This window comes from Pelophylax lessonae (assembly GCF_965119305.1).
Source record: "Pelophylax lessonae genome assembly, chromosome: 10".
Taxonomy (NCBI): Eukaryota; Metazoa; Chordata; class Amphibia; order Anura; family Ranidae; genus Pelophylax; species Pelophylax lessonae.
In genome coordinates, this window is record NC_138777.1 from 69105672 (window position 1) to 69126466 (window position 20795).

A 20795-nucleotide genomic window follows, 5' to 3' on the forward strand; every position below is an offset into this window, starting at 1 on the left:
TCATGCTGTGTCTTTTGACACCAATGATGAGGTGGGAACCCTCAATATCATTACATTAAGTGGTTCAAACCAAATCAGCTAGGTCACCGTTCCAGTCTCTGCCTGTGACTGGGCAGTGAAAAAGAAGCAATACATTGTTGAGATTCTCTCTGCTCTCCTGTCAGCATATGGCAGAGCAGAGCACCTGACTGGCCCCACAGAATACTGCAAGTCAAATTCAGGCATTTTAATTAGCTGCATTTAACCACTTTACAGGGTTCATACACATTTTCACCAATAAAATTCCATGACTTTACGTAAATATACATGACCTAATGTTTCATGAAATGTCTATGTATACATGTTAAATAAGAACAAAATCCATATCACACCCAGCATATTTTTACTAAAATAAATGACAATCTTTGTAGTGTACAGTACCTCTGCAGTTAGGGTTTCGTTTCTGGATACAGCGTGACTCAAAATGGTCCCTTGTTTTACAGTGGATGAGATGGAAGCACCGCTGCCGCAGCTGGGAGCCGGTGTCACTTCAGGCGCACGGGTGAAAAAGCCAGCGATCCGATTGGAAGCTGTCAAGCACGCAGCTGCAGACTGGTGCTTTGCACCTTTAGCGTGGCTAGACAGTGCTGCCTCTCCCATGTTCGAAATGTCAAACGTTTTATGACAAACACTGTACATTTAGCGGACATGATACAGGAGAAGGTCAGAGGCTGCGGACATGATACAGGACAAGGTCAGAGGCTGCGGACATGAAACAGGAGGTGGTCAGAGACTGCAGATATGATACAAGAGAAGGTCAGAGACTGCAGACATGATACAGGAGGTGGTCAGAGACTGCGGACATGATACAAGAGGTGGTCAGAGGCTGCGGACATGATACAGGAGGTGGTCAGAGGCTGCGGACATGATACAGGAGGTGGTCAGAGGCTGCGGACATGATACAGGAGGTGGTCAGAGGCTGCGGACATGATACAGAAGGTAGTCAGAGGCTGCGGACATAATACAGGAGGTAGTCAGAGGCTGCGGACATGATACAGGAGGTAGTCAGAGGCTGCGGACATGATACAAGAGAAGGTCAGAGGCTGCAGACATGTTAGAAGATAGAAGAGCACAGGGGAAGCAGAGAGCACTGGAGGAGCTGAAGGGCATGGGGGGGGGGGTACTGGAGAGAATTAAGGGGGGGTTTGGAAAGCATTTCAGGGGGGTTGGAAGGCGCGGGGGGAGCATGGAAAACCAGGGGGATGGAGAGCACAAGGGGTTACCGCCCCCTTCCGCGTTGTCATCACGTTCATGCGGCCGGCCCGCCCCCCAGTGACGCTTCCGCTGCCTCATTGCTTGATAATCTCCCGGCTGTTACTGCTTCTGCTAGCCAGTCACAGTGTCTCCTGGCAAACCGCGGCCGGCCCTCCCCGCTGCCTGATTGGGTCATCTCTTCGGCTGCTGCTGGCCAATGACAGCACGCGCATACCGCGGACCCGGAAGGACGCTAATACAGCGAAATGTAAATACAGTATGTGGCAATATAATTATCATAAAATAATTAAAATAATTAAGCATCCGCTCCCTGCCGCTCCTCCACAGTAATTTAATTCCATGACTTTTCCAAAACCTAGTGTGTTTCCTAATTTTCCATGACCTTTCCAGGCCTGGAAAGTGTCATCTAAAAATTCCAAAAATTTTCCAGGATTTCCAGGACCGTATGAACCCTGACTTTAAGACCGGAAGGATTTCCCCCCTTAATGAACAGGCCCTATTTTGCGATTCGGCACTGTGTTATTTAACGGACAATTGCGTGGTCGTGCGGCGCTGTACCCAAATAAAATTGACATCCTTTTTCCCCACAAATAGAGCTTTGTTTTGGTCACCTGTGCGATTTTTATTTTTTGCGCTATAAACAAAAAAAGAGTGAAAATTCTGAAAAAAAAAAAAAAAAAAAAAACAATATTTTTCACATTCTGCTATATGACATTCTCAAAAAAAAAAAATTAAAAATCAAATTTTTTTAACATTTTAGGCCAATTTGTTTTCTGCTACATATTTTTGGTTTGCGCAAAAGTTATTGCGCCTACTAACTATGGGAAAGATTTATGTCATTTTTATTGTTTTTTTTACTAGTAATGGCGGCGATCTGTGATTTTTTTGCAGGACTGCGACATTGCGGCAGACAGATCGGACCCCTGACTGACATTTTTGACACTTTTAGGGGTACCAGTGACATTACTACAGTAATCAGTGCTAAAAATATGTAGTTACTGTAATAATTACACTGGCGGGGAAGGGGTTAACAGTATTGGTGATCAAGGGGTTAAATGTGACCCTAGGGGAGTGATTCTAACTGTGGGGGGCGTGGCTTCTGAGATGACCACAGAGACATGTGATTCTATATAGAAGGATCACATGAGCTATATGATCATTTTAGGGAGAAGGACGGTCGGCTGTGTTTACAACAGCCGACCATCCTTCTCTCTCAGCGGGGCCCGATCGCGAGTGTCAGGCGGCAATCCGAGCCACCTGACACCCGCATCAGCTTCCCCGCTGACGATCGGGGGCGGGAGCGCACCGTCGGCACCGCGCGCTCGCCCCCTAGATCTACGTTGCTTTGCCTGTACGAGCCAGCCTGCCGCAGTAAATATACAGGAGGCAGTCGTCAACTGGTTAAAATAAAAAAAATTTAACCAATGCATATACATAACTGTATTCATTGTTGTTTAAATACCTGTCTAGAGTTCAGTTTTAACCCCTGCCCACCACCCATGCTCTTTAAGAGAATCTAAATGGCAGGAGGTGGAGGCGGGCATTCCAATTATGTGAACACTGTGATTGGCTGTCACAGCAGTCATAATATTGGAAATGCCTGATTGCAGGTATGCATCGGAAGCTTCCCATGACATTTTAGTCATTGTACTGGGAGTGCGCTCCCAGCACAGAAAACCATTCCCTATTGACGCACACTGTATATACATCCGCTCAGTGTTAAAGCCTTCTCGCCCAGCAGCCACATATATGTCTACAGCCAGCGGAAAAAGGTTAGGGCCCAAATGTTTACTGACCTTCTCTTTACACAACCACCACTTCATTAACTTCAAGGTTTGAAGACAAAAGTGTGGCAGCGTGTCACCTGCTCCCATTCCAGTGAAAGCACTGGTTCTTAGCAATTGGCCACTCAGGCCATCAAAGGCGTCATGAGAGGGTCCTCAGCTCTGTGTATAGTCAAACCAGGATTAACTTATGCAAGGCTACTTCTCCTTGTTCCCCGCAGTGGACAGAAAGGCAGGTGAGTAAACGTAAGCTACTACAGGGCTCAGCGCTAAAGTAAACCTGCTGCTTTTCCTTGCATAGCCAAAGCACAGGTTCACTTTAAAGCACCCTTCAGCTCTTGTCCAGGATGCATTGAAAACAGATTCAGACTGTGAAAATAATGTAGAAATCAAAAAATAATTTATTTTTCCTTCTTAACTTTTCTTTGACTTGACATTTCAATAATTTTTTTATCTAGTTTTCTCTGCAAGTGAGCTTTCTTTGTAGGGTCTAGGGAGTGGTCTTTGTGGCCGCTTCCTGCATAGATCACGCCTTCTCGACTGATTCTTGTCCGGGCTTGTGCTTTGGCTCTTTCACCACAACCATGGACCTGCAATAAAGCATTAAGAGTAATTGTTTAATTAGAAAAAATTAACAGTTGCAACGTCATACAGAACTCTACATTGCCTTTGGAAGAAGGATCTCAGGGAGGTACTTCTTTCAGACAATGTACAAAATAAGTTATCCAGAGGTCATCGAGGCCATGTATGAAATGTTATCTTTCCTGACTGTAATAAAAGGCTGGAATACTTTACAGTTCCAGAAAATTAATACTGTTGTTTCTGCCATAGTACAGCTCCCAGTATACTTCTGACCCACTCTGGTTATAACAGCTGTGTGTTCCATCCACATATGGATGCATTAGTGTAATTTCTGTGTGCTCCCCTCCACTTGGCCAATCACAGAATTTTGTGTAATCGATGCCCCATTTAATAGAAATTCTGGCTGCTGATCAATAATGCGAAATGGTAAATCACACCTGATTAAAATAATCTAGTCTTACACATACTCTAGGAAAGCATGTTTAATACTGGAGGGGGGGGGGGGGCATGTAACTATAAACCAAGCAGTAGTATAGCTGAGTAGGCAAGGATAACTATATGAACATATTTAACATCCCATAGTGAGGTTAGTTTGGCGGCAGTGTGATGTGGCTTGACCACTAGACCATGGCAGGAGGGGGAAGAAGAGGAACCATAGCATGGACATAAATTCATTTTAATGAGCTTATTTACTATTTGAACATAAGTTTCCTGTGAGCATTCGGGCAAGCATCCAAGACCTAAAGACTAATTAAAATACCGACTGCAGTACAATCAGTATATTATATTTAAAGGTTTGGCATGTGAACTTTTTTTGCCATGTGTACAAGTGGGGAAGAATGCATGTTCAACATCTTCTATAGGGGAATAAGCCTCTGGTTTAGGACAATTATTTCATAATCTAATTAAACCTCCAGTATGTTTAATCATGGAGGGAACCTAGAATATCCAGAGCTAAACCAATCAAGCAGTGGGGACTGCAAAAACTTTATATACAGATAGGGACCGGATTGGAAAATTATTGAAGGAAAATAGTGCTACCGACTGAACCATCTACTCAAGTTCTGATTTACAGTGTCTCACAAAAGTGATTACACCCCTCACAATTTTGTAAATATTTTATTATATCTTTTCATGAGACAACACTAAAGAAGTGACACGTTGCTACAATATAAAGTAGTGAGTGTACAGCTTGTATAACAGTGTAAATTGCTGTCCCTTCAAAATAAATCAACACACAGCTATTAATGTCTAAATCGCTGGCAACAAAACTGAGTACACACCTAAGTGAAAATTTCCAAATTGGGCCCAATTAGCCATTTTCCCTCCCTAGTGTGATGTGACTCAGTGTTACAAGGTCTCAGGTGTGAATGGGGAGCAGGTGTGATAAATTTGGTGTTATCGCTCTCACTCACTCATACTGATCACTGGAAGTTCAACAAGGCACCTGATGGCAAAGAACTCTCTGATGGTCTGAAAAAAGGAATTGTTGCTCTACATAAAGATGGCCTAGGCTATAAGAAGATTGCCAAAACTAGGAAACTGAGCTGCGACACAGTGGCCAAGACCATACAGTGGTTTAACAGGACAGGTTCCACTCAGAACAGGCCCCACCATGGTCGACCAAAGAAGTTGAGTACACGTGCTCAGTGTCATATCCAGAGGTTGTCTTTTGAAAATAGACGTATGAGTACTGCCAGAATTGCTGCAGAGGTTGAAGGGGTGGGGAGTCAGCCTGTCAGTGCTCAGACTATACGGCGCACACTGCATCAAATTGGTCTGCATGGCTGTCGTCCAAGAAGGAAGCCTCTTTTAAAGATGATGCATAAGAAAGCCTACAAACAGTTTGCTGAAGAAAAGCAGACTAAGGACATGGATTACTGGAACCATGTCCTCTGGTCTGATGAGACCAAGATAAACTTATTTGGTTCAGATGGTGTCAAGCGTGTGTGGCGGCAACCAGGTGAGGAGTACAAAGAGAAGTGTGTCTTGCCTACAGTCAAGCATGGTGGTGGGAGTGTCATGGTCTGGGGCTGCATAAGTGCTTTTGGCACTGGGGAGCTACGGTTCATTGAGGGAACCATGAATGCCAATATGTACTGTGACATACTGAAGCAAAACATGATCCCCTCCCTTCGGAGACTGGGCTGCAGGGCAGTATTCCAACATGATAATGACCCCAAACACACCTCCAAGACAACCACTGTGTTGCTAAAGAAGCTGAGGGTAAAGGTGATGGATTGGCCAAGCATGTCTCCAGGCCTAAACCCTATTGAGCATCTGTGGGGCATCCTCAAAACAGAAGGAGGAGGAGCGCAAGGTCTCTAACATCCACCAGTCCATGATGTCTCCATGGAGGAGTGGAAGAGGACTCCAGTGGCAACCTGTGAAGCTCTGGTGAACTGCATGACCAAGAGGGTTAAGGCAGTGCTTGAAAAAAAATGGTGGCGATACAAAATATTGAGACTTTGCCCCCAATTTGGACATTTTCACTTAGGGGTGTACTCACTTTTGTTGCCAGTGGTTTAGACATTAATGGCTGTGTGTTGATTTATTTTGAGTGGACAGAAAATGTACACTGTTATACAAGCTGTACGTTCACTACTTTACATTGTAGCAAAGTGGCATTTCTTCAATGTTGTCACACGAAAAGATATAATAAAATATTTACAAAAATGTGAGGGGTGTACTCACTTTTGTGAGTTACTGAAAATCAATAGTAAGCAAAATATGAGAACGGTGAATGTAGCAATAAAGTGTAATGATATAGAAGCTCTGTCCTTGACCTGCAGTCCCTCTATTCGTGACATTATGCTCAGGCAGATAAACTGATCATAAAGTTTACACTAAATCAATTCAATTTTATAGGTTTACTAAGTAATCCTTAAAATCAGATAATACAAATAATACGTTATATTGTGAAATAAAAAAAACAGAGTGTCAACTGGCTATATTTTTATGATGTTCAGTGCAGTTAAAGGGGGTGTATTCATGAAGGTTTCCTCACAAGATTCAAACAACTTTCTATCAAGATTCACAAATTTGGATTCAATTGGTACAATGCATAAATCCTGGGTTAAAGTTAAGTAAAAAAACATTTATAAAACAGACCTCAAAAAGGGCCAGTCCATCCAAAATTGCTATTGGTGAAGCCTTGCAAGTTAAGTCAGCCCCTGGCTTCTTGTAGGCCTTAGATAATCCAATTGCAAAATGTCATCAATAGAGTCCATTACAGACATTAGGTACTATCAGTAAACTGTCATATTTGGCAAAGCCCTCTGAGCACAAATTCATTCAAGCAATACATGGGTATAATATAAGTGTGTTGTCCAATTTAAAAAAAAGTTATATCAAAGGTCCCTGCAATAGAATATATTTTATTCTCACCTCTAGCTGACAGTGGGGGAGATTTACTAAAACTGGAAAGTGTAAAATCTGGTGCAGCTGTGCATTATAGCCAATCAGCTTCTAACTTCAGCTTGTTCAATTAACCACTTAACGACCAGCCACGTAGATCTACGTCGGCTGACTTTGAGTGGTTATACCGGGATGATGCCTCTAGCTAGAGGCATCATCCCGGTACCGTTGTTTGAAGCCGACGGTCGGCTTTCCGTCGGTAACGATCGATGCGGCTCGGGAGCCGCTCGATCGTTACCCGGGGGGGCGGAAGGGGACGTCCCCCCCTCCCACCGCCTTCCGCGGCTTTGCTCGGGGCTCCCGTCCCACCGGGAGCCCCGAGCACCCAGCCGGCGCGTCTGCCGGCTGGATGGAGTCCCGATGAATGCCGGAAACGGCATCGATCGGGTCTCCGATGACGTAACCCATGACGTCACATCCGGGTTACTGTGCTGCAAAAGGCGGCAGATTTGAAAAACGGCTGTATGCAAAAATGCCGTTTTCGGCGTTTTACATACAGGGAAGTGTAGTGGAGGGGTCTAGGGTCTTTTAGACCCTCGATCCCTCCATAAAGTGTACCTGTCACACATATTGGTGTCACAAGGGATGTTTACATTGCTTGTGACAGCAATAAAAGTGATCAGATTTTTTTTTTTTTTAAAAAAAACTGTAATAAAGTTAAAAAAAAAAGAAAAAATAAATAGGAAAAAAAAGAAAAAAAAAAATTTAGCCGCCCCCCGTCACCGTTAGCTCGCGCACAAAAAAAAACGTATACGCAAGTCGAGCCGCAAATGAAATCGCTGTTCAAACCACACATGTGAGGTATCGCCGCGATCGCCAGAGCGTGGGCAATAATTTAAAAAAAAGATCTACACTCTAACTCTAAACTGGTAACCGTTAAATAAATTTAAAGCATCGCAGATTGAGATCTCTATTGAGCGCAATTTTAAACCGTAACATGTTTGGTTATCTATTTACTCGGCGTGACATCATCTTTCACAATATACAAAAAAAATGGGCTAACTTTACTGTTTAGTATTTTTTAAATGCAGTGAAATGTGATTTTTCAAATTTTTTCCAAAAAAATGGCGTTTTAAAGACCGCTGCGCAAATACCGCGTGACAAAATTTTTGCAATGACCGACATTTTATTCTCCAGAGTCTTTGCTAAAAAATTATATATAATGTTTGGGGGTTCTAAGTAGTTTTCTAGGAAAAAATACTGGTTTTAACTTGTGAACAAAAAGTGTCCGAAATAGGGCTGGGGGTAAAGTGGTTAAGCTTTAACAAAAAAAAAAAAATGGAAGACGATTGGTTTCTTTGCAGAACTGCACCCGATTTTACACTTTCCAGTTTTACTAAATGAGCCCCAGTGTCTCCTACTTTCCCCCTCTATTCCAGTGTTAGCCATGGTCAGACTCTTCAGCATTCAACACCTCTGGAAGTGCTGGATGCCTGTGCCCCAGCTGCTTACCCGATTGACTCCCTACATCACTGCTGTGTCCTGAAATGACTTACGGGTCGGAAATTTGAATCACAGCAGGGAAACGGGCATCCAACACTTCCTGAAGTGTCATATGCCAAAGAGTCTTCCAGATTTCTGATTACCCTGGCAGGATCACTTTAAAATGTTAAAAGTGTGAATATAACATTAATGAGGTCCCTTTCTCTGGCTAGCAGTGCTGACTGCTAGGGAAATCATTTTATGTACTTGTATTTAACAGCTGCCCCTGCATACACCTTTCTTGCTAGTTATAAATTGATAAGCTGCTTGTCATTTTTTTTTTTTGCAGTGTTTTGACAACCACTTCATTAGTTTGTGCTCCATAAATGCAAAGGCTGAAGTAGGATTGTGCCAAAATCTCCTGCATCATGTAACATGAAATCCACAAGATATATGGTACTCTTATAAAAGTCACAAGGCTCGTAAAGACACTTACAATAATGGGAGCTATTATCTTATGCGTTCTGTGTTCTAGTGGTTACAATATAAGAAGTACACAGCAGGGCCACTGTGTCCAGAACAATGATTACCCATCATGCTGTGGAATATCAACTACAGATCATGCTGTCACTAAAATACAGGAATTCAGATAAAAATGACAAAGCAGGAGGCCATTCAAGTAGTTACTCGCTTCCACTCTGTTTGTCCCGCACATCAATAGAAGTGCTAGTCAATGTGTGATGTCTGTCAGTATATCGTGCTGATCTATGGATTGCTCAGCGGTGCAGACGTGCCCTGAATGGGAAGATCATGTGCAGGCTGATTCCTCATGATGACATCAATAATACTACTGAATGGGGAGGAAATGACAAAGCCACTATCTGGATATATAAATCTGAAAATATTACTACAGTAAAAGCAAATTCAATATTAAACAGACACTTTTATTATTAGGGAAATACTCAAAAGGAAATTAATTAAATCTCAGTTCTGTTCCCTAATATGATTATAAACAATGATAGGATTTAGAGAAGACAGAACTTTATATTAAGATTCTTCAGCTTTTGTTTAGCCCAGATCTCGAGTAATAATCATTTACAGGGGTTTCTTCCACCTGCTTTATGTCAAAGTCACCTCTCTCCCATAATGCATTCTGTCAGTACCTAGAACGCACACGAGGGGGGTCAGAAAGGCAGCACTGTAGGCTATTAAAAACAAACATAAAAAAAAAAAAAAAAAAAAAACTTACAGAAATAGTTTCTACTAAAATCAAACCCTGACAGATAGATGAGGCCTGTTTAAAGTGTATGTAAAGCCTAATATCTTTTTTGCTCAATTTTTCAAAATCAGTTGAATATACTATTTATAAGGGTTTTGTTACATCTGTTCGATAAGTGACGAAAATACCTGGTAATCCTTACAGAAATCCAGTGGGCTTCTAATTTCTGCCCATCATGAGGGGTGGGAAGACCATGCAAAAAAGCCATAATTCCCCAAAGGCTAAACTACCGACCAGGTAACACAACAGGAGCTCACCCAGAAAAAACATACACCCTCAAAGAGAAACAAAAAAAGATTCTCTTACAACAGCAGCCTGTAAAACCTTGCGGCCAAAGGAAGCATCTGAAGATGCCAACACATCAACTTTGTAGAATTTGTAGACCCTTCAGTGAATAAGGCTGAACCACCATCTGCCTGATCCATCTTGATGTGGTTGCAGCAGACGCAGCCAATCCTTTTTGAGGTCCTTCAGTAAGGACAAAAAGAGTGAGAGTTTACCTGGCGGCTACTGAATCTTTCCGAAAATCAAATTGCCCGAACCACATCCAAAGAATGCAAAGCAACTATCCTGCGGAGAAGCCTCAGCAGGACTTTCAGCGGAGGGAACGCATAGATCAGCAAATACTGACCAAGAAGCCACCATTGCATCGGCTAGAGGATCTTGAGACCTGGCTACGAACCACTGCACCTTCTTGTTGATATGAGAAATCTCGGCCACCTCCCTGGCTGCCAAGACGCTTTTGGTGCCTCCCTGGTGATTGATGTAAGCCACAGCCGCGGCGTTGTCCGATTGAATCCGAACCAGACAATCTTGCAGACGAGTCCGCCAGTGGCTCAGACAAAGCTTTATTGCTCTGAGCTCCAAAAGATTTATCGGCAGTTTGGACTCTTCTACTGTCCAGGTTCCTAGGACACAGAACTTCCCCAGTACCCCACCCCAGCCCGACAGGCTGACGTCCGTGGTCACCACAGTCCATAACAATGGGAGGAAGGACTTGCCCTGGCACCTTATTCGAGAATGGAGCCACCATAACAGAGCAGATCTCGTTTTGTGGTTTAACCGAAACAAAATGTCCAAGGACTTTGGATTCTTGTTCCATTTGACAAGAATCTCTCTTTGCAATGGTCTGGTATGGAACTGAGCAAACGGAACCGCCTCGAAGGGTAAAACCATCAGACCCAAGGCCCGCATGCAAGTTCGCAGAGAGGACAGATTGTTTTCCAACAACAACCAGATCGCCCCCTGCAACTTTTGCAGCTTGTCCGTGGGAAGAATTACCTTGCCAAAGCTGAATTCAGAGTCAGGCCCAGATAATTCAGTCTCAAGGAAGGTATCAGGGCGGATTTCTTGAAATTGATGTTCCATCCAAACTTCTGTAGGGAGCACACAGTAATCGTCAGGTTTCTCATCAGGGCTGAATGGGAGTCTGCTCTCAACAGGAGATCGTCCCCAGTACCACTATCCCCCATTGGCGCAATAATGCCAACACCAGGGCCAGTACTTTGGTAAACACCCTGGGAGCGGAGGCGAGACCAAAGGGTAACGCCACAAATTGATAATGCTCTTCTGCTATGGCAAAACAAAGAAACTGCTGGTGTCCAGCGTAGATAGGGATGTGTAGATATGCGTCCTTGATATCTATGGAGACCAAGAAGTCTCCCTGGTGTAGTGACGCCACCACCCTACGAATGGATTCCATACGAAACCTCTGAACCCGCATGAAGCGGTTCAGAGCCTTGAGAACCAGAATTGGACACACTTTGTCCTCTTTCCGAGGCACAGTAAACAGTTTTGAATAAAAACTTTGAAAGCGTTCCTGAGAGGGAACTGGCACAATCAACCCTTGAGACAGCAGATCTTGTACCGCCTCCCGTAGATCCCTTAACCAATCTGGAGATAGGCGCACATTGGACGGGAAGAATCTGTCCGACGGACCAAACTGGAATTCGATCTTGTACCCTGATCGGATCAGTTCTTGAACCCATTTGTCCAATCTGAATCAAGGAAGTCCAAGGTTCCGGATAGAAGGGAAGGTGTCCCCCCACCCCTGAAGCATGTGAGGGTGCCCCTTCATGCAGACAAGGATTTGTCTGCAGATCCGGACTGGCCAGTCTTTGATTTATCTGACCGTGGCTCCTTGAAACTCCCAGAAGACCTGAATGGCTTTCTTTTGTCTTGCGAACCAGAGGTAAAAAGCAGCTTATAAACAGTAAAAGAAGGCCCCTGCCTAGGACGCTGCACATTAGCCTTAGAGGATTTGAGAAGAAATCAGAGTCACTTTATTCAACCTGGAAACCGGGTGATCCACCTTCGGCGTTACAGTCCACCTACTGGACTGTAACGGCGTGCAAAACGCTTAGGCACCACGAGCATATGCTTAATGCGCCACCATTGTTCATCTACAATATTGTGAAACAATTCTGGACAAGGGGACACCAGCGTACCCGGCGCTGTGGAGTCATCAGCCAATTTTAAAGTTTCCCACACGGAAATTATAAGGGCTTCCACCAATGCATGTTCCCGCGCGGCGGCTGAGGAGCACAGGTCCTCTTCACCATCAGAATGCGAAGACACCTCAAGGTGGGCTATGTCTGCGGCAGCCACATCTCCCTCAGAGTCCGAGGACCCCGCTGATGGAGGCGAAGGCAGAGAATGTTTGCGGCTGGCAACACTTGAAATTACAAAATCCACCTTAGACATCATATTTTGCAAAAAAGTTGCAATTTCAGGCTGGGACTGTGACCCAGAAGGCTCCTCAGTCGCTCCCAGGGGGTCTGCAGGTGAAAATTTATCCTGGTACTCCATGTCACACTGATTTTAAAATTAGAGCAGTGTCCCTTTAAGAACCGCCAAAAGGCAATCCCACAGCAATTACAGCGGACCCTTAATCCCTGACTAATAGAACTAATAGCAGAGGGGATGAGGAAAAAACTACAGGGAACCCCAGAAAAATGTTACCAGACCGTTCAGGAGACTGCCAGCATGTGCTTATGCAAACCGAAAGTGACACTGATTGCACAGGAAGAGGAAAAAGAAACTATGCCTCTACATTTAAAAAATCTTGTGGACCTCTGGAAAATGGCCGCTCAATGCATTTTCAATGGGAAACTATAGAAAATGGCTGCAGCTGCAATACAATAGGAACAGAAACATACATGATCCACAGCAAAATGGCGGCCCCCCACAGCATGCCATATGGTCTCCAGGACCTCCAAAAGGGGTCCCAGAAAGTAGGCATCGGAAGGTCCCCAAACAAGGACCCCATCAGGACCAGCCACCCCCACCACAGCAGCGCCACAATGGCTGCAATATTACTGCCCCCCAAGGTAAACTGCTAGGCATAAGTGAGTGCTGAGGGGCATACAGGCCCAGTCCTCAGAGAGGCCAGGGGAATGGAGGGAGCCCCTTGGGTCCGACTATTCCAGGGGGGGGGGGCCCACGTCCACCCCGAGATTGTCAGAGGTTTTGGGGGGACAATCTACTCACCATACAATGTGGCGCTACACCGAAACAGAACATACCCCACCCGGAATGGGGATGCTGTCGGCCAGGGGGAAGCTGCAACACAGGGCGTTTCAGGTTGTCACGTCCCAGCGAGACGGTCCACTCACAGGCTTGTCCCCATCCGTCAGGACACAGTCATGACGAAGCCTAGTTCTGGACTATAACCTGCTCATGCTCGCTGGCCAGGCTGGAAGACCTTAAAGATCTAGATTATCCAGTGCGAAACCACAGCCCGCTGTTGCTTGCAGTTCCTCAGGACGTCCCAGCAGGGAGCTAGGTCCTATTCCTAAAACTAGGCAGAAACAAACTGAGTGTGTGGGGTTATGCCTGCAGGGACAGCCCCATAGGCTTGGTTAAGCTTTTTTCCTGCCTAGTGCCTTTTCCTGATTTGAGGAGCATAACCCTATAGTCTCTGAAGAGATGGAGGTGTGTCTGTCAATGAACGATAGAGAAATGTATAGATTCACTGATCAATGGGTCTAAAGCCTGGTACACACTAATAGTTTTTTTTTCATTCAATCCAACAGGGCTGAAGGAAAAAAAAAAAACTGACAGCTCAGGAGGAGCCACTCTATTAACTATCTGATGTTAGTACAGCGATCTCCCCTGCTGTTCTATTGTGTTCGGACAGGGGGTGGACCCTTCACCAGAACACTCTGGTCAGCGATTTCAGCCATTGACTGAGAATGCTGATCGGGAGCCATTCGGCAGCCTTTTTTCCTTCATGCCCCTGTTTCCAGTACATTGACTCCAGTGCACATGGGTCGAATGTTGGCCAGTTTCTATTGAACAGACCAATGCTGTCTGACATTCGGCCTGTACTAAGCTTAAGACTATCCCATCTAACACCACCTGTGCTCAGAGGCTGGTGTAGGCTCTTCTATTGATTGCCCCCTCTCTCTGAAACTGTAAAAATTGACTTAACCTTCAGAAGTCAGATATGCTGGATGGTAGAGTGTAACTGGGTAGTGAGTCTACAGGGATACAATGACATGGGGTTTCAAAAATGTATCAGAGAGCTATCAAGATGGCCATACAATGTTAGTTTTTTATTTTCGATCAGCCAAAAAACAGATTCCTCCATCCACACAAATGAAGGGGATGAAGAAATCCCCAGGACAATGTATTCTGACAGCAGGACCTGCCATCTGCCAAAACCTTTCCAGCATGTCCCTTTGACAGAAGTTGACCAAACAATAGACTTCCGACAAGTGGGGACAGCCACACACTGACATTTGGCTGGTCCCCGCTGAACCGGACAAATTTCAATCAGTTTATGGCTAGCTTTAGTGGACATAAACATGAGGGCTCCCCTGGGGCGTGCAGGACATGCACTGATACCAGGCATATAGTGGTGTCTGCTAGAGTGCGGGCAGCTTAACTTACTGTTAGCTGACAGGTTCATATTGTGTACTGGTTTACACACAACAACAACTGCAGAAATAAGATAATTTGGGAGGGTGGGGAATTTTAGTCTATTTGGGTGCATGCATGACAACCTGCAGTGGTGTGACTTCAACATAATTTTTGAGACAGAAAAAGAAAGGATTTAAAACTGAACTCAAGACAAACTATGCATACACCATTGAAATACATATATGGGAGTTTTTCTACCTGCCAAGGAATTTGCTTTTCTGTCATTCAATCTGTCAAACCTGACAGACAGCACAGCCAGCTTACTGACCTGATTTTTGTCTGCAACACAGCTAGGTCACCTGCTAATCCCTGCCTGTGAATAAACAGGAAATGAGCAGCGACAGAATGATGGGGACATTTATCTGCTCCCTCCTCCTGTAAGCACATTCCTTGTCTGCAGACCCCCGATTGGCACAGTTCCCTCTCCTTCTCCCTCTCCCAGTCTGAGTGCTCTTGTACAGAGATAATAAAAGGATGAAATTGACTCATATTCTGGTTTTTATACAAATTGCATTTAAATTACATAACTGCATTTCTTTTTACAATATCTGTCTGGAGTTAAATGCTAATGATTGGGCATCGTTTTAATGTATAATATATATTCATATGGTGTACAAGCATATAGGGGTCTATACTCTGGCCTTGAAAAGCAGGGTTCTTTATTTTAAAGTCAAGCTATTCTTTCTTTGAATTATTCTGCTCTGCATAGTGAAGAAAACAGCCATTACAGGAAAAAAGAACCACATTATAGTAATAAATGGAGAACTAAGAAACCCATTTGAGAGCTTTTGGTTTGCATGTTAATATAATATTAGTTAGTAATCCACTAAACACAGTCTAATTAGAGCTTCCCACAGGACAGCATGGGGAACAGCTGTGCTCTTCCAGAGCGTGTAGGCATTTATAGAGGTCATGTGATTTGGCAAATCGCACCCAGCTGGATCGGGAGGCATTTAGGGACATGTCCATGAACACTTTCTTGCACAGGGGCAGATTCTGCTGAGTTATCGGCCCCAGTACTTGGCAGGAACAGTATGTGCTATTGCTGCTCAGTGCTGTCCTCAGCTGCCTCTCACCTGACACTATTTAGCCTGGAAAAATATATCAGCTGTGTCACAAAAATAAATGATCCTTCTGCTTCTAGAAAGGATTTCTGCTTCAAAAATCTTTACATTAATTAAATGGCAGGGTTTCCTGATACTGTTATAGTACTGCCTATCATTGCATTGATTTTAAAGGTGAATGGAAATTAATGTATTGATTGTGTCTAATGTTGCACTCAAATCTAGGGTTTAACATAAAACATGGTCACAATTTGCAGCTACCCACCCCTAAACCGCCATCTCCACTAAAAACAGGGGGTTCTTGTCTCTGCAGGCTCCTGTCATTTTTAAATTCAGGGTAGCTTTGGCTCTTGTAGCTCTGTCCACACAGCTGCAGCATCCAGTCAGGGATCTGTGACTGGAAACATGACAAGTCCCATCTGCCAACATGGTGGAAGGACTCCTAGATCTCAACAGGGCACAAGTGCTGAAATGTCACTGCACTTGTAGTCAATTATTACGTAATCCAGCCCCACGACCTAAGGTCTGCACCTCAATATGGACCTGCAGCTGGAGAAATAGTCTACAGGAGCCTATGCATTGTACCTGCGAACAACTGGTCGCAGCTGCAATGCTTGCAGGCTCTAATGAAAAAAAATAAATGTACATTTCAATGTAGGTGCATTAAGAAATACTTTGGAAAAGTGGGATATGACTAAGTACAGTGTTGCTTGACTTTGTTCAGAGAATAATGCAGTAGAACTCTTTTTATAAAAACCTATTTATTGACTTGGGTGGCATGTGGCAGGACTGATCCTGTGCTGAGTATTTACCGCTTTTTGGCACAGGTAGATCTCTCTCCTTCTCTTGCATAGCTGTGAAAGGTTGCATTTGGCTTTTCACCTCAGTGATCGGTGTCTCCTGCTGGAATACAATCTTCAAAATATTCAACTGAAGACACCATGTGTAATAAAAAGTAGCTCCCTTAGAAGTGTGCATTTCCCTTGCAGAGCAAAGCATATTGTTTCCTTTAAAGGGGAACTTCACCCAAAAAGAAAAGTTCCGCTTGTCTGCCTCCTCCTCCTCTTTAAATTTGGAACCCCCTGTCCTTCCCCCACAGTCTTCTGGGACACGTCACAGGTCCCAGAAAGCTGCGGGACCATTCACAAAGCACAGTGTGGCTCGAGCATGTGCAGCGGGAAGCAGGCATGCCAGCGCCTGGACCCACAGATGGCCGAAGAGTCAGTTTGGGTAAGAACAGTGCTGGATTCCTGGATAGGTAAATGTCCTATTATTAAAAGTCAGCAGCTACATTGTATTTGTAGCTACTGACTTTGAATTCTTTGTTTCTAGGTTGAAGAACTGCTTTAATATAGACCTTCTCTGCAGCATATACTTGCCTTCCTTTTACTCCCCTGCTACTTCTATTAGCTGTCAGGGGTAAAGGAAGTTCTTGAGTCACTGGAGTTGTAGCTCAAACTACTCATATCACTTGGCCCATCGTTGCACCTTGATGTGGATCACATGCTGCTCCATACAAAGAAGTACCGGCTATGTCCTTTTTTTTCCTATTGCTGAACAGAATAATAGGGGAATGAAGGAAAGAAAAGTTTATGCTGGGAAGCGTTGATGGGTTAAATCAAACCTGTTGCATTGCTTTGAATGACAACAATTGACAATAAGACATCAGCTACTGGAACTCCTAAAACCATTCACAGCCTTTTCCCTGACTAATGACAACGTGTAGCATGAGGGGTGCAGGCCTTGCTTTTTTTTTTTTTTTTTCTCCAAAGAAAAGGGAATAGAAAATTAGCTATGCAGAGCTGTCCCAGCAAAAAACTATTAAATGATGAATATTTCCAGCTCTGCAATAAACATATCATTACTCTTCCTCTATTTAGATATGACCTTAATTGACCGAATCATTGCAAATGATGATGCATTATTTTGCATTGCTTGTTTTTTATTGGGTTGTGTATACCCAACCCAACATCTAGTTCAGCAGTACCTCAAGAAGACTGCAAAAAATGTTATAGAACATTACACCATTAAGGATTCTGATAGATTACTTCAAGAGAACAGGTCTAATAAATGTACTGAAAAGGCAGGAAGGCTAATCACAGCATTGATTACCTCTGGAATATGGTGACTGAGGCAGAAGCGTTTATTGCAGTGTATGCAGAAATCCCCTACTGTTACTACACTGGCTTTACATTTTCCAAAGCCACAAGTATTGTCTGCTTTCACGACCTCAGCTAGCAGAGCATCAAAGCTGTCCAGGCCTGATCTCTCTGGCTCGGGTTTATTTCCACCTTTACCTGTAAGTGACAAAAAGAAAACCACAAAATTATAGATCAAATATATGCAAAATAAGCGGAAATGTAAAAAGTTTTAAGTCTTGACTGAATGAGATTTATTTTGCTAAAGCATTATCTTCTTTTAAACCAATACTTGTTTTCACCTTATTTTCCTACGTTGTGGCACCTCAGTGTTGCAGATCTCATGCAAATCCTTTAGCCCCAGCTCATACCAAATAGCAATTGGAATGCGTTTTGCAATCTGCTGTGGGAGCATTTTTTCTGAACCAAATAACATGGGTATAAACACTGATCCACTGAGAGCCTGAGCCAGCTTCTTCTGTCCCCTCCACAGCCCAGTGCTCCAGTTAGTACTGGAGGGGAGAGCAGAGAGCTGCTGACTGACAGTCGAGGCTCTCTGCTCAGAGAGGAGGGGGAGAACCGAGCGATCAGTGTTGTTTGATTGCTCAGTTCTCACTGCAAAGCCAGCGGGGGACCTAGGCGAGTATAATTGTTTTTTTTTTAAATCCTGAACTTCTCTTTGAAAGATCACCTAAAGAAAGGTTGCCTCTGACTACTAGTCTCAAAGATATGGAGTTCAGTTTTGTGATGTCACTACTATGCTGCTCACTGTTCTGCATGCTGGAGAGAAGCTGTACCTGAGGACCTGCAGGTGCTAGGAGTTCTCTGCTTCTACCCATGTTTTTTCTGTGGATCTATTCTTTTTGAACATCTCCTGTTTCTTCTTGAATATTTCCCCCAGTGGTCATTAGGTCCCCAGTCATCATCAGGTCGCTCCAAAATTAACAATCAAAGCCCTACTCCTCTACCAAGAAGGCCCCTTCCACATAGAAACAGTGCAGAACAAGGCATAAGACATGAATGGAGAACATTTTAGCTGCAGTAATCCTACAGACAATACTGGTTTCTTATCATTTGCCTATTTTTTGGCCACAGTTCAGTTAACTTGCACTTTTTATAATATTCTGTACTGTGTTAGGTCTGTAGTTGATTCATATTGGATAATAACTATTATAATTTTCCACTTTCAACAACAAAGTGGTAACCCGTTTACCCACTGGCCAGTGAACAAAATTGTAGCTAGCCCTGCCAGGTGCTCAAACACCCAGTGGCGTAGCATGGGGGGTGCAGAGGGGGCAACTGGCACCGGGTGCAATATTTAGGGGGGCGCATTCCACGCCCGCCATCCGCTGGATCATAGTGTCCCTTTACAGACATCTCAAGTCTCCCGCATTTCGCCCTGCACTTACGGACACCTGCGAGCACAGGGCGATATCCCGGCAGGGCTGAGGACGTCAGTATCGGAGGCGAGCTCAGATGTCATGACTGAGAAGGGAGCCGCTATTTCCTCCGTAGTACCGGCTCACAGGGGGGAGTGATATGAAGTGCACTCCGCCTGTGGGAGGAGGAGCCAGAGGAAGCACGCGGCTCTGCTCTCTGCTGCAGCCATGTGCTTCCTCTGTATGACTCCTCCTCTCACAGGCAAAGTGCACTTTACATCACTCTACCTGTGAGCCGGTAATCCGCCTCTGTAGTCTCCCTCGGCTGTCCGTGCCGGCCGCCGACATGCTATCTCTCCCCTATGTTCTGGATCCCCTCCTTGAGTCGCCAGTGTCTGGACACAGAACAAGGTAAGTGATGTGCTGCCTGCCCCCCAGGGGGCCCAGGGAAGTAACATGGGGGGGGGGGGGTGTCAGTATAGGTGTCAGTGTAGGGGGTGTTAGTGTAGGGGTCAGTGTATGGGGGGGTCAGTATAGGTGTCAGCGTAAGGGGGAGTCAGTGTAGGGGTGTCAGTATAGGTGTTAGTGTAGGGGTCAGTGTATGTGGAAATGTAGGGGGGGGGGGAGTCAGTGTAGGGGGGGGGGTCAGTGTATGTGGAAATGTAGGGGGGGATCAGTGTATGGGGGGGGGTCAGTGTATGGGGGGGGGGGTCAGTGTAGGTGTCTGTGTATTGGGGAGTCAGTGTATGGGGGGTTAGTGTAAGGGTATCAGTATAGTGTAGGGGTCAGTGTAGGGGGGGTCAGTGTATGTGGAAATGGAGGGGGGGGTTAGTGTATGTGGAAATGTAGGGGGGTCAGTATAGGTGACAGTGTATGGGGGTATCAGTGTAAGGGGGTCAGTGTAGGTGTCAGTGTACGGGGGGGTCAGTGTAGGGGGGTGTGAGTGTATGGGTGTCAGTGTAGGGGTCAGTGTATGGGGGGGTCAGTGTATGTGGAAATGTGGGGGGTCAGTGTATGTGTCAGTGAAGGGGGGTCAGTTTAGGTGTCAGTGTATGTGGGAATGTGGGGGGTCAGTGTGGGGGGGGGTCAGTGTCGGTGTCAGTGTAGGGGGGGTCAGTATAGGAGGGTAAGTGTAGGGGGGTCAGTGTAAAAGGGAATGTAGAGGTTGTCAGCGTGGGGGGGGGGGGGGGTCAGTGTAGGTGTCAATGTAGGGGGTGGTCAGTGTATGGGGGGGGGTCAGTGAGGGTGTCAGTGAAGGGGGGTCAGTGTGTCGGATCAGTGTAAGTGTCAGTGAAGGGGTCAGTGTATGGGGGGGTCAGTGTAGGTGTCAGTGTAGGTGTCAGTATAGTAATCAGGTAGGTCAGTGTAGGAATAAGGTAGGTCTCTGTAGTGGTCAGCAAGGTCAGTGTAGGTGTCAGTGTAGTGGTCTGTGTAATGGTCTAGTAAGTTTCTGTAGGGGGCGCAAATTACTTACCTTGCCCCGGGCGCTGACAACCCACGCTAAGCCACTGCAAACACCAGGTCATTTTCGTTCTTTGGAAACCCACTAACAC

At 44.9% G+C, this 20795-nt stretch overlaps 1 protein-coding gene across 1 annotated transcript in view; it reads right to left on the bottom strand.

Moving 5' to 3' along the window:
* Positions 1-3351: 3351 nt before the first annotated feature.
* IGHMBP2 (immunoglobulin mu DNA binding protein 2) overlaps positions 3352-20795 on the bottom strand; it is a 79857-nt gene continuing 62413 nt past the window's right edge. The window contains exons 14-15 of the mRNA XM_082270244.1: positions 17838-18022; positions 3352-3628 (exon numbers count right to left, since the gene is read on the bottom strand). Coding sequence (XP_082126370.1) covers positions 3440-3628; positions 17838-18022 — 374 coding nt within the window. The 3' untranslated portion in view covers positions 3352-3439. The remainder of the gene's footprint in view (positions 3629-17837; positions 18023-20795) is intronic.